At 40.5% G+C, this 15,447-nt stretch overlaps 1 protein-coding gene, 1 long non-coding RNA gene and 1 other non-coding gene across 8 annotated transcripts in view; 2 read left to right on the top strand and 1 right to left on the bottom strand.

The window, feature by feature from the left end:
* LOC135269656 (uncharacterized) overlaps window positions 1-15,447 on the bottom strand; it is a 227,175-nt gene that overhangs the window by 185,126 nt on the left and 26,602 nt on the right. The window lies entirely within an intron of this gene.
* The window catches only part of NT5C1B (5'-nucleotidase, cytosolic IB), a 34,565-nt gene continuing 23,692 nt past the window's right edge, over window positions 4,575-15,447 (top strand). The window contains exons 1-7 of one of the 5 annotated variants that reach the window (XM_012475103.2): window positions 4,599-4,631; window positions 6,818-6,906; window positions 7,291-7,419; window positions 8,020-8,158; window positions 9,455-9,907; window positions 10,188-10,355; window positions 11,472-11,601. In XM_012475103.2, coding sequence (XP_012330526.2) covers window positions 4,599-4,631; window positions 6,818-6,906; window positions 7,291-7,419; window positions 8,020-8,158; window positions 9,455-9,907; window positions 10,188-10,355; window positions 11,472-11,601 — 1,141 coding nt within the window. Of the gene's footprint in view, window positions 4,632-6,817; window positions 6,908-7,240; window positions 7,471-8,019; window positions 8,163-9,452; window positions 9,908-10,187; window positions 10,356-11,471; window positions 11,602-15,447 lie in introns of all 5 variants that reach the window. The other 4 variants (XM_012475102.2, XM_012475101.2, XM_012475100.2 and 1 more) reach the window with 4 other exon arrangements.
* Window positions 10,997-11,103, top strand: LOC135269768 (U6 spliceosomal RNA). Its single transcript, XR_010338029.1, has one exon. It is a non-coding gene; the product is annotated as a U6 spliceosomal RNA (small nuclear RNA).

The following is a 15,447-nucleotide window of genomic DNA, read 5'->3' as shown; positions in this document are numbered from 1 at the left end:
CCAGAATTTTTTTAAAGGAGTGAGAAGTGTTTTGTTAGGGACATCTAGAAGTATGAGGCTAAGAAAGGAGGCAAGGAATGGGAGAAAAACTCGGTCATAGAGAGTCTTGGATATCATACTAATTTGTTTCTTGGGGGAAAAAAGATTCTCCACAAAGGGTTTTAAATAAGGGAGTGAAAGAATCTATTAGTGTTTTAGAAAGATGTCTCTAGTGGCTATATAAGGATGGATTTGAGGATACAATAGTACAGACGAGGAGGTTGGTGAGGAGACTCTTGCATAGTTCATTGGACAAGATAAAGACTTAACCAAAAGCGAATGGAATGGAAGAGTGCCTGGTGTTTGAGAGACACGACTGAGATAAAAGACATGCAACTTGTAAGAACCTGAGATAAGGTAGAGGGAGGAGTGTAAGACTGAGGTTTCTAGTTTGGGGGTTCAGCTTCTTGAGAAGGGGCTGCCTCCCCTTTGTGGAGTCTGGGGAACTGGACCCAGGGCAATATGGGGAGAGGGAGGAAGGAAAGTAGGTATCTTAGAAATTCTACTGAAAGCCTAGGCCTCAGCCCTCCAGCCAAACACAAATGATACTGATACCTGGGTCTTACATTCAGAGTTTCTAATTAAACTTGTCTGTGATTGTGATCTGGAAAAATCCCGGGCACTGGGATTTTTAAAAGCTCTCGGTTAATTTTAATGTGCAGCCAAGGATGTGAACCTACAACTCAACTCGGACAGTTCCTTTCTAACTGAGGCAGTCAGTAAAGGACACAGCTGTTGCTAGTGAACTGCTTACAGCCCAGCCAATCAGACAGGGCCCTACTGAAAAAAGGTGAGGCTTTGTCTTGAGCATTGGGGTCTGACAGGCTCATCTAGAGACTGTTTCACTAATGATAGTCTTTGCTACAAGAGATGATATTTAAGATAGGAGAGGATTATTTGATGTTGTTCACATGGAGTCAATGGACCAGCTGGAGCTTACTTGTGAGTATGAAGAATTCCTAATTAATCTGGCTTAGTGATTATCAAAGTCCAGCAGTATCAGCTTCATCTGGGAACATGTTATACATTCGGGTTTTGGGTCCTATCCAGGCCTCCTGAATCAGAAACTCTGGGGAAAAAGGCCCCAAAACTTGTGTGTATATGTTTAAAAAAAAATTAAATTTTTAAAATTTTTTGAAATAATTGTAGATTCGTAGGCAGTTGCAAAAAAAAAAAAAAAAAAAAAAAAAAACAGAATGAATGATCTCATTACTGTTTGCCCAATTTAGACATCTTGCAAAACTATAGTACAATATCAGAGCCTAGATGTTAACACTGATACAACCAAATAAAAAATACAGACTATTTCCACCACCACAGAGATTTCTCATTTTCCCCTTTTCTAGCTACACCCACTTAACTTCACCCACCTCTTCATCCTGGCAACCACTGACGTGTTCTCCATTCTATAATTGTTGTCATTTCAAGAATGTTATACAAGTGAAATCATATAGTATATAACTCTTGGGGACTGGCTTTTTTTTTTTTTAACTCAGCATAATTCTCTGTGGAGTCATTCAGGTTATGGTGTGTATCAATAGTTTGTTTCTCTGCATTGCTGAGTAGTGTTCCACGGTATGACTGTGCCACAGTTTAACCATTCTTCTGTTGCAAAGTCACTCTTACAACCTCTCAAAGTAATTCTGATACACTCTCAGGCTTGAGAACCCCGATCTCTAGGAAAAAAAGCTTTAAAGGACAGAGAAGAAATACAGCACTTTTCTGGGTTTTCTTCCCATGCACTAATTCATGGTCCTCCTCAAAGGCATAAGAAAAATACTTTTTTAAATTTCCACCACGGCTGGACACAGTGGCTCAGGCCACTGTGTAATCCCAGCACTTTGGGAGGTCAAGGCAGGTGGATCAACTGAGGTCACGAGTTCAAGACCAGCCTGACCAACATGGCGAAAACCTGTTCTCTATCAAAAACACAAAAATTAGCTAGATGTAGTGGTATATGCCTGATATCCCAGCTACTTGGGAGGCTGAGGCAGGAGAATCGCTTAAACCTGGGAGGTGGAGGTTGTAGTGAGCCAAGATCATGCCATTGCACTCCAGCCTGAGTGACAGAACAAGACTCTGTCTCAAAAAAAAAAAAAAGATAAAAAAATTCTACCACTACTGTTAACATAATTTTATGTATCCTGATTATCACTGTTAAGTAAATGCATTTCTTAAAAGATTCATGTATTTATTCAACAAATATTTATGGAAGTACCTCCTAGTAACTATTCTAGGCAAGAAGAAAGCAGCAGTGGAAAAGATAATATAGGTTTCTTCTCATAAGTAGCTTTCACTCTAATGGGACCAGAAAAGACAATAAGCAAATAGTCTTGTGAAACAAAGTCAGGTTGAAATAAATGTTATGAATAAAAATAAAGTGACAGAAGGGTTAAAAGACGAAGGAAATGAGGTACCATTATAGATGGGATTCAGAGAGGTCCTCTGTGAGAAGATAGATGACTTGAGAGCAATGTTAATTGAAATAAGGAATTAAGCAATGTGAACATATGAGTCACTGCAACAGATGGAGCAGTAAATGGAAAAGACTTGAGACAAGAACATGCTTAACCATTATATGGTTTGGATATTTGTCCCATTCAAATCTCATGTTAAAAGGTGATTACCAATGTTGGAGGTTTGGCCTAGTGTGAGGTGTCTGGGTCATGCAGGTGGATCCCTAATGGATGGCTTGGTGCCCTCCCATGGTAATGAGTTACAAGGATATCTGATTTTTCAAAAGAGTCTGTGACCTCCTCCCTTCTCTTTCTTGCTCCTGTTCTTGTCATGTTACACACTTGCTCCTTCTTTGCCTTCTGACCATGATTGGAAGCTTCCTAAGGCCTCACCAGAAGCAGATGCCAGCACTATACTTCCTGTATAGTCTGCAGAACTATGAGTCAGATAAACCTCTGACTCAGGTACATTCATACTTTTGCACAGGCTTCCAGACTGTGGAGGAAGTGACTCCAGCCCATAGCCCTAGATTTGGGATGTCAGACTTCCCTAAGTGAAGTCTTAGTCATGAAACCTGTAACAGAAGCTTTTGCTCCCTCCCTCAAAGGAGTGCTAACAATCCATAATGAGTTTATAATCCTGAGTAGTAGAAATAAAACACCTTATTACAATGAGATGAAATTCACATTAGTTGTTCTGGCCCCAAACATAGCATATTAAGAGAATAAAGATGCTCTTGGTACTTAGGGGTGTGATTTTAATAGAGAAGGTAAGGTTTTCTGAAGTTACACTGAAATGCATAGCACTTACCACTTTGATCTTCCACATAACTTAAACAAATATGATATAATAACATCATAACCAGGCCAAAAACAAATGCCCCCTGTACAAATTTTGGGTAGAATGGTGGGTGTTGGGGGTACAGTGGACAGTAGCGGAGAGATGAAAGAATTTAAATCTAGGCATTGTTACCTACAGCCTGCACATTTTACCAACTAAAAGACTCCCTGGAGAACTTAGATTAAAACCATCAACAACTTCCGATATTCAACCTTAGCTATCAACTCCCATGAAAACAGGCCGGAAACCTACCTCAGTCCTTGATGGTTTCACCAGTTCAGGTTGACATGGCACATGTCTCCTATCTAAAGCTTGGGTGAAGATAAAAGGAGAAAACTAAAATGGAGAACATGGTTAGATTCTGTAAACCAGAGTTAGGGGCTACCTTTTGCAAATATCAATCCTATTTGTAGCTGTATGTTTCCTGTTACTTGCCAAAATGAATCACAAACTCATTTATGGACCCAATCATTTACCCATGTTCATTCTCCCAGACTCTCCTCAGATCTGGAAACTATTTTTGACAGCTGAGATGTTGTTCTAGACATGGAGTTTAGACTTGAGTTTGGGTTTAGCTGTAGTGTTTAAGGGGTTAAGGATGGGACAGCACAGGGTAAAGGGTTAAGGATGGGGCAGCAGAGGTAACATTCTACACTGAGTCTAGCCATGGTGGAAAGGGCTTTGACAGTGTCTTCCTCAACAAGATTTGCCACTGAAAGGAACATGAGACACTAAAGCTAAACTGAAACTCAGGTCTAAACTCCATGTCTAGAACAAAATCTCAGCTATCAAAAATAATCTCTATATCTCAGGAAAACCCTCCAAAGTCTGTCTGGCAGAATGAACCTGGATAAACGACTGAATCCACAAATGACTTTGCCATTCATTTTGGCAGTACCAGGAAACATACAGCCACAAATGGGATTAATAGAATGAATGGCAGAGAAATGCCTAAAAAGATTTAAAAAGAAGGAAGTGGTAATATTGATATTGCTACATATTGAACATTTGAACAATGTTTAGACATCAATTTCTGAAAACAAAGACAATGGTTATGAGCAGATATATTCAAAATAAAGAAACTTTTTTCTTTAAGGTTAATAACATGTTCACAGAGTCAGTTTGTTACTATGGAATCACATATGATGTCATAAATTTGACATTCTAAATGCAAAGCTGGATGGGGCAAGGGAAGTGACAGGAAATGGAGCTGGGGAGACGAATATCTGCATAACAACAAAAGAATTTCAACAGTTAAAAAAATGAGTCAAACATCCCTCAAACAGAAAAAGAAGGTGAGTGAATTGAGTGTCTTAGAATCTTGCCATGGGGCTGAGGAAATGTGGATAACAGTCCATTATCTGCCTCTGCAAAGGCTCTGCAACAATCAAATAATTTCAGATAATGGCTTCATGTAGAGAAAAGAGAAAGAAGAGAATAAAGACAATGGAGAAAGCAGAGAAAAGGGAAGAAGGAGAAATTTTAAAAAATGAAGACAGGAAAGAAAGATTAAAGCATGTAGTATATAAGGCATTCCAATAAGTCAGTATTCATTGAGCATATGCTCATATGTTAGTAGCAAAAGGTAAAAACAGTGGCTGTCTTTGAAGAATGCATGACCTAGTAGGAAAGAGAATAGAAAAAGGACAACTCATTGCTCAGTAAAAGTATGTATGAAAGACACAAGCAACGCAGAACAATATTTAACTCTGGGAATTTTCCCAAGGTCACGCTGAGCTGGGTTTTGAAGAACATGAAAGAGAAGAGGAGGCCACAAGGAAATAAGGGTGGTGTGTGCAGGCAAATACAAGTTATTTGATATTAGTAGAATTTAGAGATAAAGTGTAGAGTGAAGGGCGTGCAAGTATGAGGTACACGTGCAAGTAGGAGGTACACAGGAATATATCATGAGGCTCCTGGTTAAACCAAGTGAAGAAAGTGTTTATCCAGGAATGAAGCATTTTTATATTTACATCTTATAAATATTACTGTAAATAAATATAGTGGACAGATCTAGATGTGGAGAGGATTTAAGGCCATGAAACCTGTTCAAAAGGCTGTATTCTAAAAATGTAGTCACAGGATGGTCAGAGGCCTGGAACAAGGCAATGATAATAGAGATAGGAAAAGGGAACTGGATTTAAAATATCATTTGGAATTAGAAGTGAGAGAATATTATGGTGACTACTATGTATGTGTTTAAGGGGGGTGAGGGTTGATAAAAAGATTTTAATATTAATTCAGGAGCCATACAGCTATGCCATTCTCTGCAGTTAAATTCTCATGCAACTAACATTGATGAGATTTTTCCTGGGTGCAAGACACAGAGCATAAATGGATGAATATAGACTGCTCTGTGGGATCTTGGTCTAACCTAGAAGTTGTGTGCATTAAACAGATAAATAACACTAATCTTGATCACATTGCAGCTACTTACTTAGCATGAAACAGTCAAAATAATGTTCTAATAAGTATCTCTTCTAAATGAAAATGAAAATATAAATATTCGAGATTTCCATAAAGTGAGTTATCTTCTTGTGCTCTTTTACATAGTTTTCCCTATCTGTTGTTACTCTGGTGGTAAGAAATCTCTTTCCACTCTAGATATATGAGTAATTAGATGATAGGAACAGAAGGCACGACTTTCAATAAATTTGTATGAGATTAAAGTCCCTATATTTAGAAATCAAACTATTATCGGTGAGGCTAGCCTCACAGAAAATTTGAGTTATAGTAATGAAGAAAGCCAGAAAATATTCAATTCTAAATGGCAAGGAAAAATAAGTTTCATAAGTAGCAATCTTCAAAATAATAGAGAAAAACAAAAAAAACAGATTTTTTCTATGTAAACTACTTCACATTTAAATCCAAGTCCTACTGAACCCTGAAAAATTCTCTCACAATATTTCCCACGTTATCGATCTTTATACAATAAATGCTTTATATGTCAAATCTATGAACAAACGAATTTCTATCTAAAAATTGTTTGGCCAGACACAGTGTCTCACACCTGTCATCCTAGCACTTTGGGAGGCCAAGGCAGCTGGATTGCCTGAGCACAGGAACTCGCAACCAACTTGAGCAACACGGTGAAACCCAACTCTACTAAAATACACTAAAATTAGCCAGGTGTGGTGGCGTGTGTCTGTAGTCCCAGCTACTCGGGAGGGAGGCTAAGGCAGGAGAATTGCTTGAACCCAGGATGCAGAAATTGCAGTGAGACAATATCACACTCCAGCCTGGACAACAGAATGAGACTCTGTCTCAAAAAAACATTGTTTATACAATACTTTTTAATAAAATATATGTCATTTTTTACTCATGCTTCTTAGAAGAGGGGAAGCTAATGTCTAGAATTTATATCTTTTTATATTGGCAAAGAAATAAATTCTATGTTTTCTTTATCTTTTTATTTCTAAAGCCAAGTTTCCGAATGTCCTGAGATTAAAAATTAATAAATATTATTTGTTTCCATGTCAAGAATAAGCCCAGAATGAGGTCCTCAAAAGAAAGTGTAAAAGCAGAAAAAAGAAAGGAATCTGACAAAACGGGAGTTCGTCTTAGCAGTCAGGTGAGCTGATCTCTGTAGCAGAGGTGAGGAAATTAAGGAGCAGAAAGCATAATGGAAAATGTTAGGGGGCAGGGAGTTCTGGGAGAGAAGACCAAGCTGTTGAGTATTGTATTAAGGCGTCCCTAATGTCCTCATGAGAAGCTTAAGGAACAACTAGAAGAGGTTGGGCCCTGCCTTCCCCTCCATCCATACACACGTGTTCACTTAGAATGTGTGGCACCACAGTGGGCTGCTCTGCTCAGCCTATGCTGGGAGGAGACTAGTCTTTGTTCAAATCAGGGAGGGGAGGGCTGTCTGGCCATTGCATTGACCATTTTCTGCACAATCTTTTAGATGAGGCGTGCAGTCAATCCGAATCACTCGCTGAAATGTTGCCCCTTCCGGGGTCACTCGTCGTGTAGACGCTGCCTTTGTGCAGCTGAGGGAACAGCCCTTGGCCCCTACTGCACAATACGTATTTATATTCACATGTGCCTGTTGTGGGAGCAGGGCCAGCAGATCACCATGATGAAGGTGAGCAGAGATCACACTACTGATTCTGGAGGGGAACCTCAGGCAATCTGGGTGAGGGGAAGGATATGGCAAATAGAAACTCTTTTACTTGCTTCCCCCCGGTCTCCTTCATTCTTGTCTCTCCTGAAAGGAAAGCTTGAGGGCTCCATTCCCTTGAATCAGCTGCCTTAGAGTCCCCCTGCAACCTCAGTAGGGCAACAGCTGCCCTCATCTTTACAGTCTGGTAAAAATGGTGGATATACTGTTTCAGCATCTGTTAGCAGGCTTATCCTTGAGGGAAGAAGTGAAGAAAAGGGAAGAACAATGGTGACCATATTAAGTTCCATATAAGAGGAGTCAAGAGAAAAAATATGTTACCCAGTTTGCATCTTGGTTTTGGATGCTCTTTCAAGAGGACCCCACATAGATGCTCTAAACAGGAGGACTAGACAGAGTTAGAATAGTACACAAGAGATCAGGTTGAGTTAAGAGTCATTGAGGCCAGAGAGTTTCTCACTGGGTGCTGCTATTTTCAGCCTGACATGACTGTTCTGCAGGCACATGCATAGAAGGAGTGGGTGGTGGGGTTTTACACCCTTGGGTTTCTTCTTTCCATCACCGGAATCACAAGAATTATCACTGCTGAAGACAGACTCTCGAGGGTACGTTGTACGCAATCAATTGTCTCGAAGATACAGGAGCCCATCCACCAGGGCTCCATCAGTAGATGAGCCTAGAAGCAGGAACACCAGTGCTAAGGTAGAGATAAAGATGAACGGGAGGAGTAGATGATAGAATAATAGTAATGTGCCAGTTCCTGTTTGTGTGCTTTACATGTGTTAGATAATTTAGCCCTCATGAGAACTCCCTTCCCCAAAAAAATCCCATTTTACCACAGAAAACTGAAGTACAGAGTAAACTTGTTTAAGATTTCACATTAAAAAGTGGTAGAGCTAGCATTAAAACCCAGGGGCTCTAGATCTAGAAGTCATACACTTCTTCCATCCTTCCTTCCTTCCTTCGACAGTTATTGAGTAACAATCAACAAATAGTTATTGATTCTCAGAAAAGGGAAAGAAATGGTCACCACAAGAGAAAAATTAAAGAGTGTCAGATTGTGTGGAGGTTTGGGTCTTTAATTCGGCCTGACGACATAAGCAATTAAAAAGAAAAAGTTAGTTTTGAGATTAAGATGTTGGAAGCAGAGAGAATGAACCAGACACAACCACTGGGAGAACATGCATTCCTACCCAATCCATCATCTCTATCGGATTTAACTCAATGATCTAAACAAAAACATCCTTTTTGAGTCGTGTGTGAAACAATCTGAAATAATATATGGATGCCTAATAACTTCTTGCTCACCTTAGTAAAGGAGGTTTTTTTTCCTCTAGAATGGTCCTTTCCTGTTTAGGAAGATGATTCTTTGTAACTGTGCTCCACTGGCATGAGGAGCTCTGCAGGCCCTGGGGAGATGCTCCAGTCTCCAGCCAAGGGACCTTCCCAGCTCTCAGTGCATCATTCACATGGGGATTCAGGAGTGACATGCCCCAAGGTGCTATGTAGAGTGTTCTGGTAGGAATGTCTGGCCCACTTTTGCTCATGGAGTTAACTGGAGATTGCACACCAAGGCACTGGCCAAGCAAGATCCATTCGCAAGCCCTCTGTCCTACCTGCAGGCCTCTGACTGAGCAGGTACATTGCAAGCAGGGGACAGGACTTTGCAAACCATGTGTCAGCTACCTAAAGGGGAGGAGGAGAACTGGGTCCTATCTACTCAAAACAAATAACAATGTATGAAGTGCTGATGGGGAAGCTAGGGGAGAATGAAAGCAGACAGTCTCTGTGTCTGTTTAACAGAAATATGAAACAGCTGAGGCCTAGAAATGCCCGGGTCCCTTAAGCCCTACTTAAGGAGCTGAGATGAACCAGCATCCATACGAGGTCTAGGAACGGAATAGGCAGAAGGGACAGATCCTTGATGGGAGCTGGGCAGAGGTGGCAAGAGGGACCCCGGGCAGGCCTCAACTTCAGATGCCCATTGTCTTGCTGCAGCTCCCCAGCAGCTCTGCGAGCTCCCGGAGTCCATCCACCTCCCCCAGCCTGCAAGACTCCTCGCCACCGCCGTCGTCTGGGCAGCCCTCGTTCCAGCCACCCGCCTCGCCCCAGCCGCCTGCGTCGCCCCAGCCACCCCGGTCACTGGACTCGCGGCCTCCCACATCCCCAGAGCCGGATCCTGGCTCCCGGCGCAACACCAAAATGCAAGAGAATCCGGAGGCCTGGGCACAAGGCATGCGAGAAATCCGCCAGACCCGGGACTCGCAGCCGCGGGAATACCAGCGCGCATCTAGCCAGCGCAGGGTGCTCTACCCCGCCTCCGGCCAGCTGGACCGCGACTGTCTGTCCGAGCAGCAGCAGCGGGAGGATGAGGACGACTACGAGGCTGCCTACTGGGCATCCGTGAGGTCGTTCTATGAGAAGAACCCGAGCTGCTCGCGCCCCCGGCTGGTGAGCAGGCCTGCAGCCTCTGGCACCCGGGGCGCCCCTCCTCGCAGTCCGCAAAAGAGCCTCTTCCAGCCGCCCTCCTCTCCACTGCGCAGGGAGGTCCTCCCCGGTCTCCAGCTTCTCCTCCCCAAACGTCTGGGAGTCCCAGCCTCGGCTATCTCCAGCATCCCGCTTCTCCAAGCAGGGGCCCGCTGTCCTATTCCCACCCTACCCTGGAGGAGCCCCAACCTGTCCCTTTCCTGTCTACATGACTGTGTCCTCCCGTTGGTGTCCCTCTCTGCAGCTCAAACCCAAGAACGCCATCACCATTGCTGTCTCATCCTGCGCGCTATTCAACATGGTGGACGGCAGGAAAGTCTACGAGGAAGAGGGTCTGGAAAAGTACATGGAGTATCAGCTCACCAATGAGAACGTCATCCTGACCCCGGGCCCCGCGTTCCGCTTTGTCAAGGTACTCTGAAAGCTGTCTTTTGCCCGCCAGAACCTCAATGGCGAGGGAAGGACCCAGGCCAACCCTTGGGAGTGCATCCAGTTTCCCCGATCATTCCTAGCCCACCCTTGTCGTTCTTGTCTCCTTCCAGCTGACCCAGGTCAGTTTATGATTTCGCACAGGCTTCCAGACTGTGGAGGAAGGGACTCCAGCCCACAGCCCTAGATTTGGGATGTTAGCCTTCTCTAAGTGAAGTCCTAATCATGAGACCAGTAACAGAAGCCTTTGGTCTCTCCCTCGAAGGAGTGCTAAGAAGCCATGAGTTTATAATCTTGAATAGTAGAAATAAAATGCCGTATTACAGTGAGATGAAATTCACTTTGGTTGTTCTGGCCCCAAACGTAGCATATTAAGAAAATAAAGATGCTCTTGGCACTTAGGGGTGTGATTTTAATAGAGAAGGTAAGGTTCTCTGAACTTACACTGAAATATATAGCACTTACAACTTTGATCTTCTTAATACAAATATTACACAATAATAACATAACCATGCAAAAACAAATGACACCTCTACAAGTTGTTGGTAGAATTACTTAAGAGACACAGTAAAAGCATGGACTGGAACCACAAACTTAGTCTAAAGATACATGTTAATACACAAAGTGCTCTCTTTGACAGCATATATACTAAAACTGGAACAAAACAGAGACAATTTGCATGACCTCTGGGCAAGGATGACATGCAAATTCACAAAGCAGTCCATATTTTTCAAAATTAAAAAAAAATCATTAGATGATTGGTAAAAGCAGATTTTAAAAATCAATCAAACATAAAGCACAAAAGGGTTAGCCTGACCCTGCTGTCTACCTGTCCCCCAGAGATAATTCAAGTGAATCCAAGTTGTAAAAATTTTCAACAAACATTACTCATGTATGTGAACATTAGCTGTGTTCCTATGTATGAGAGGCTGATAATACAGAAATGCATGGAATAGGTCTGTCCTAAAGGAGGCAGAATCTCTCAATGAAGATTCTTCAGAGCCTGACAATTTGACCCTGATGAGATGCTTCCTCTCTGGCCTCCAAAAACCCACCTTGCCTCCCCCTCTTTACACACATTCATGTTTGTAACCTGCAGGCACTACAGTATGTCAATGCTAGACTCCGTGATCTATATCCCGATGAACAGGACTTATTTGATATTGTACTGATGACTAATGACCATGCCCAAGTGGGAGTGCGGCTTATAAACAGCGTCAATCACTATGGTAAGTAAAATAAATACCATGTGGAAGACCAGCTCTCCACTCTGAAAGAGAGAAGCCATGTTATTTTGCTAACTGTGGCTTAACCAAATGCAGTGTATTTGATACTGACACCCCCTTCTGCGGCAGGAATGTTTATTTGCCTATGTCAGAACAAGAGAGGCCATGTTCATTTTTAACTTCAGCACAGAGTTGGGCTCAAAGCTCTGGACTTAACTTGTCAAGTGTGAATTTCAAAGTCTTAATCCTAGGTCCTGCAATATATTTCTCTGTTTTATGTTTTTCACTTCTGAACTTGACTTCAAGGAGCCGTCAACCCAAAGGCTTTTACTGTGTGATCAAACTTCTTGCTCACCACAGATTCGTGTTAAAGGTTTAAAGGTTTTCACTTCTCCTTTCCACTCTTAAAATCTGATTGTCCCCGGCAGCTCTCTCTCCCCACACATAAAATCATTTACATGGAAAATCTGATTGACTCTAGTCTTTCCAGTGTTTCTATCAGTGTGCTGGGACTTTAAGAGAAAGTTCCAGCTTTTCCTATTATGGAACTACCTGAATTATTTCGGGCACAATTAGCCTATTTTCTAAATGGGTATGTGAGGTTAAAATAAGGTTTAAATTGGGCATATTTGCAAATAATCAAGATATAAGTTATAAGTTTTACTTTATGTTATTCTAACTATAAGGCTGAAATCATTGAAACACATTCTAAAAATGTTAGCCTTTTAAAAGTGCAGTCTTCATAGGGTTATGAAGTAAAAACAGAACATAAATAAAAATTTAACATAGATGACTGGCATATAGCAATCACCTAGTAAACAACAGCTAGTATTTAGCAACACATAGTCTTAATTGATTTAGTAGGTGATTGAGGTCTATCTATCCCTCACCATGCTGACCCATCAAGGCTAGAAGCATAAGAAATCATAGTTATTTACCTGTTAATTCTGTTGATGAACTGGTTGTGTACAACCTCCTCATGGAGCCTTGTTCATGGAATAAAAATCTTTTGGCCCAGAAGAGTTAGTTATTTCCTTCTCTGGGTACTGAAAGCAATTCATATCTCTGTCTCCTGGGGTCTTTATTATAAAAAATGTTTAACATGCCTGGCTCTTCAGTGAACTGTGATCTCCTTAAGAAAAGGAATGATGCTTTAATCATTTCTGGAGTCTTGGTGTCACCAAATAATTTCTGGATCATGAGATGCATATGATTTAAGGATTTGTAGAGTAGACTTTTGGGCCACATATGCCCAATATTGGCATAAGTGAAAATGTGAGAGCATTTTCTAATACCAAAGCATTTTTCCACCAAGACAGTTAATGGACCTGACCTACTCTTACTACTTACTACTACTTACCATGCAGATGATAAACAAAATAACTAGACACAGTATTCTGCTTTACATCATGTACAGCTACCCAGTTTATCATATATCTTTGAAAAAAAACCTTTGAATTGGTACATATTTTAGCATATGCATAATCCTGTAATTTATATAACTACTGTCACATTGTTGAACATGTTTTGCTTTTATAAATAACCCTAAACTGAGACCTTTCTATAGAAATCTTTATCAGAATTTCAGAATATTCCTTTTTAAAAAAATAAGGAATCTTAGGGGTACAGACCTGTTAAAAAGCTCTTGATACATATTGCATATCATCAAATCATTTTCTAGACAGCTTGTACCAACGTATACTTTCACCCACAGAAGATGAGGGTACCTATTTTACAACCCTCTCACAAACACCCAGTGTGTTTTTGTAATTGTTAATGATTTGTAAAAGCATTTGTTATATTCATGTTCAATGATAATAATTCATTGTTTTATGGCTAAATTGCATGTCATGGGGATTTGGTGTGCAGATTTCTTCATCACTGAGGTAATAAGCATATTACCAATAGGTAGTTTTTCAGTCCTCATCCTCCTCCCACCATCCACCCTCAAGTAGACCCTGATGTTTATTGCTCCCTTCTTTGTGTCCATGTGTATTCAATGTTTAGCTCCCACTTATAAATGAGAACATGTGGTTTTCTGTTCCTGCATTAATTCACCTAAGATAATGGCCTCCAGCTCCATCCATGTTGCTGTAAAAGAATATCCCATTCTTTTTTATGGTTGTATAGTGTTCCATGGTATATGTACTACATTTTGTTTATCCAGTCCATCATCAATGGGCATTTAGGTTGATTACATGTCTTTGCTATTATGAATGGTCCTGTGATGAACATATGTGTGCATATATTCTTACGGTAGAACAATTTATATTCCTTTGGGTATATACCCAGCAATGGGATTGGTAGTTCTGCTGAAAATTCTTTGAGAAATCTGCAAACTGCTTTCCACAGCAGCTGAACTATATTATACTCTCAACAGCAGCATATCAGTATTCCTTTTTAACCACAACCTCACCAGCATCTGTTATTTTTTTACTTTTTAATAATAGCCATTATGACTGGTATGCTATGATAATCTCATTATGGTTTTGATTTGATTTTCTCTAATGATTAGTTACGTTGAGCATTTCTTCATATGCTTGTTAGCTGCATGTGTGTCTTCTTTTGAGAAGTGTCTATTCATGTCCTTTGCCCATTTTTTAATGACGTTGTTTGTTTCTGCTTGTTAATCTGTTTAAATACCTCACAAATTCTGGATATTACACCTTTGTTAAATGCATAGTTTGCAAATATTTTCTTCCATTCTATAGGCTGTCTGTTTATTCGGTTGATAGTTTCTTTTGCTATGCAGAAGCTCTATAGTTTAATTAGGTCCCATGTGTCAATTTTTTCTTGTTGCAATTGCTTTTGGTGTTTTCATCATGAAATCTTCCCCAGAGCCTGTCCAGAATGGTGTTTCCTAGGTTTTCCTCTAGGGCTTGGGTTTTGAGTTTCACATTTAAGTCTTTAATCCATCTTGAGTTAAATTTTGTATCTTGTAAAAGGAAAAGGGTCCCATTTCAATATTCTGCATATAGCTAGCCAGTTATCCCAGCCCCATTTATTGAATACAAAGTCCTTTCCCCATTGCATGTTTTTCTTGACTTTGTTGAAGATCTGATGGTTGTAGGTGTGTGGCTTTATTTATGGGTTTTCTAACCTGTTCCATGGGTCTATGTGTCTGTTTTTGTAATGGTACCATGCTGTTTTAGTATCTTTATAGTATAGTTTGAGGTTGGGTAATGTAATGCCTCCAGCTTTGTTCTTTTTCCTAAGGTTTGCTTTGGCTATTTGAGCTCTTTTTTGATTCCATGTGAATTTCCAATGAGTTTTTTCTAATTCTGTGAAAAATGTCATTGGTAGTTTGATAGGAATAGCATTGAATCTGTAAATTGCTTTGGGCAGTATGGCCATTTTAACAATATTGTTTCTTCCTATTCATGATCATGGGATGTTTCTCCATTTGTATGTGTTGTCTTTGATTTCTTTCAGTAGTGTTTTTAATCCTTGTAAAGACTTTTCAAATCCATGGATAGCTGTATTTCTAAGTATTTTATTTTTGAATGTGGTGATTGCTAACAAGATTGTATTCATGATTTGGTGTTTAGCTTCAACATTGTTGGTATATAGAAATGCTACTGATTTTGTACATTAATTTTTGTACCCTGAAACTGCTCAAGTTATTTATCGGATCTAGGAACTTTGGGGGATAAACTATGGCATTTTATAGGTGAAAAATCATATCATCTGCCAAGAGAGACAGTTTTATTTCCTCTCTATTTGAATGCCTTTTTTCATTCTCTTGCCTGATTGCTCTGGCTAGGACTTAAAGTAGTATGTCGAATACAAATGGTAAGAGTGGGCATCCTTGTCTCATTCCAGTTCTTCTAGTTTTTGCCCATTCAGTAT

This window comes from Aotus nancymaae, unplaced genomic scaffold (assembly GCF_030222135.1).
Source record: "Aotus nancymaae isolate 86718 unplaced genomic scaffold, 86718_ANA_hifiasm-v0.15.2.pri h1tg000057l, whole genome shotgun sequence".
In the NCBI taxonomy this organism is placed as follows: Eukaryota; Metazoa; Chordata; class Mammalia; order Primates; family Aotidae; genus Aotus; species Aotus nancymaae.
The sequence above is the reverse complement of the archived record's forward strand: the minus strand, read 5'-3'. Positions and strand labels throughout refer to the sequence as shown.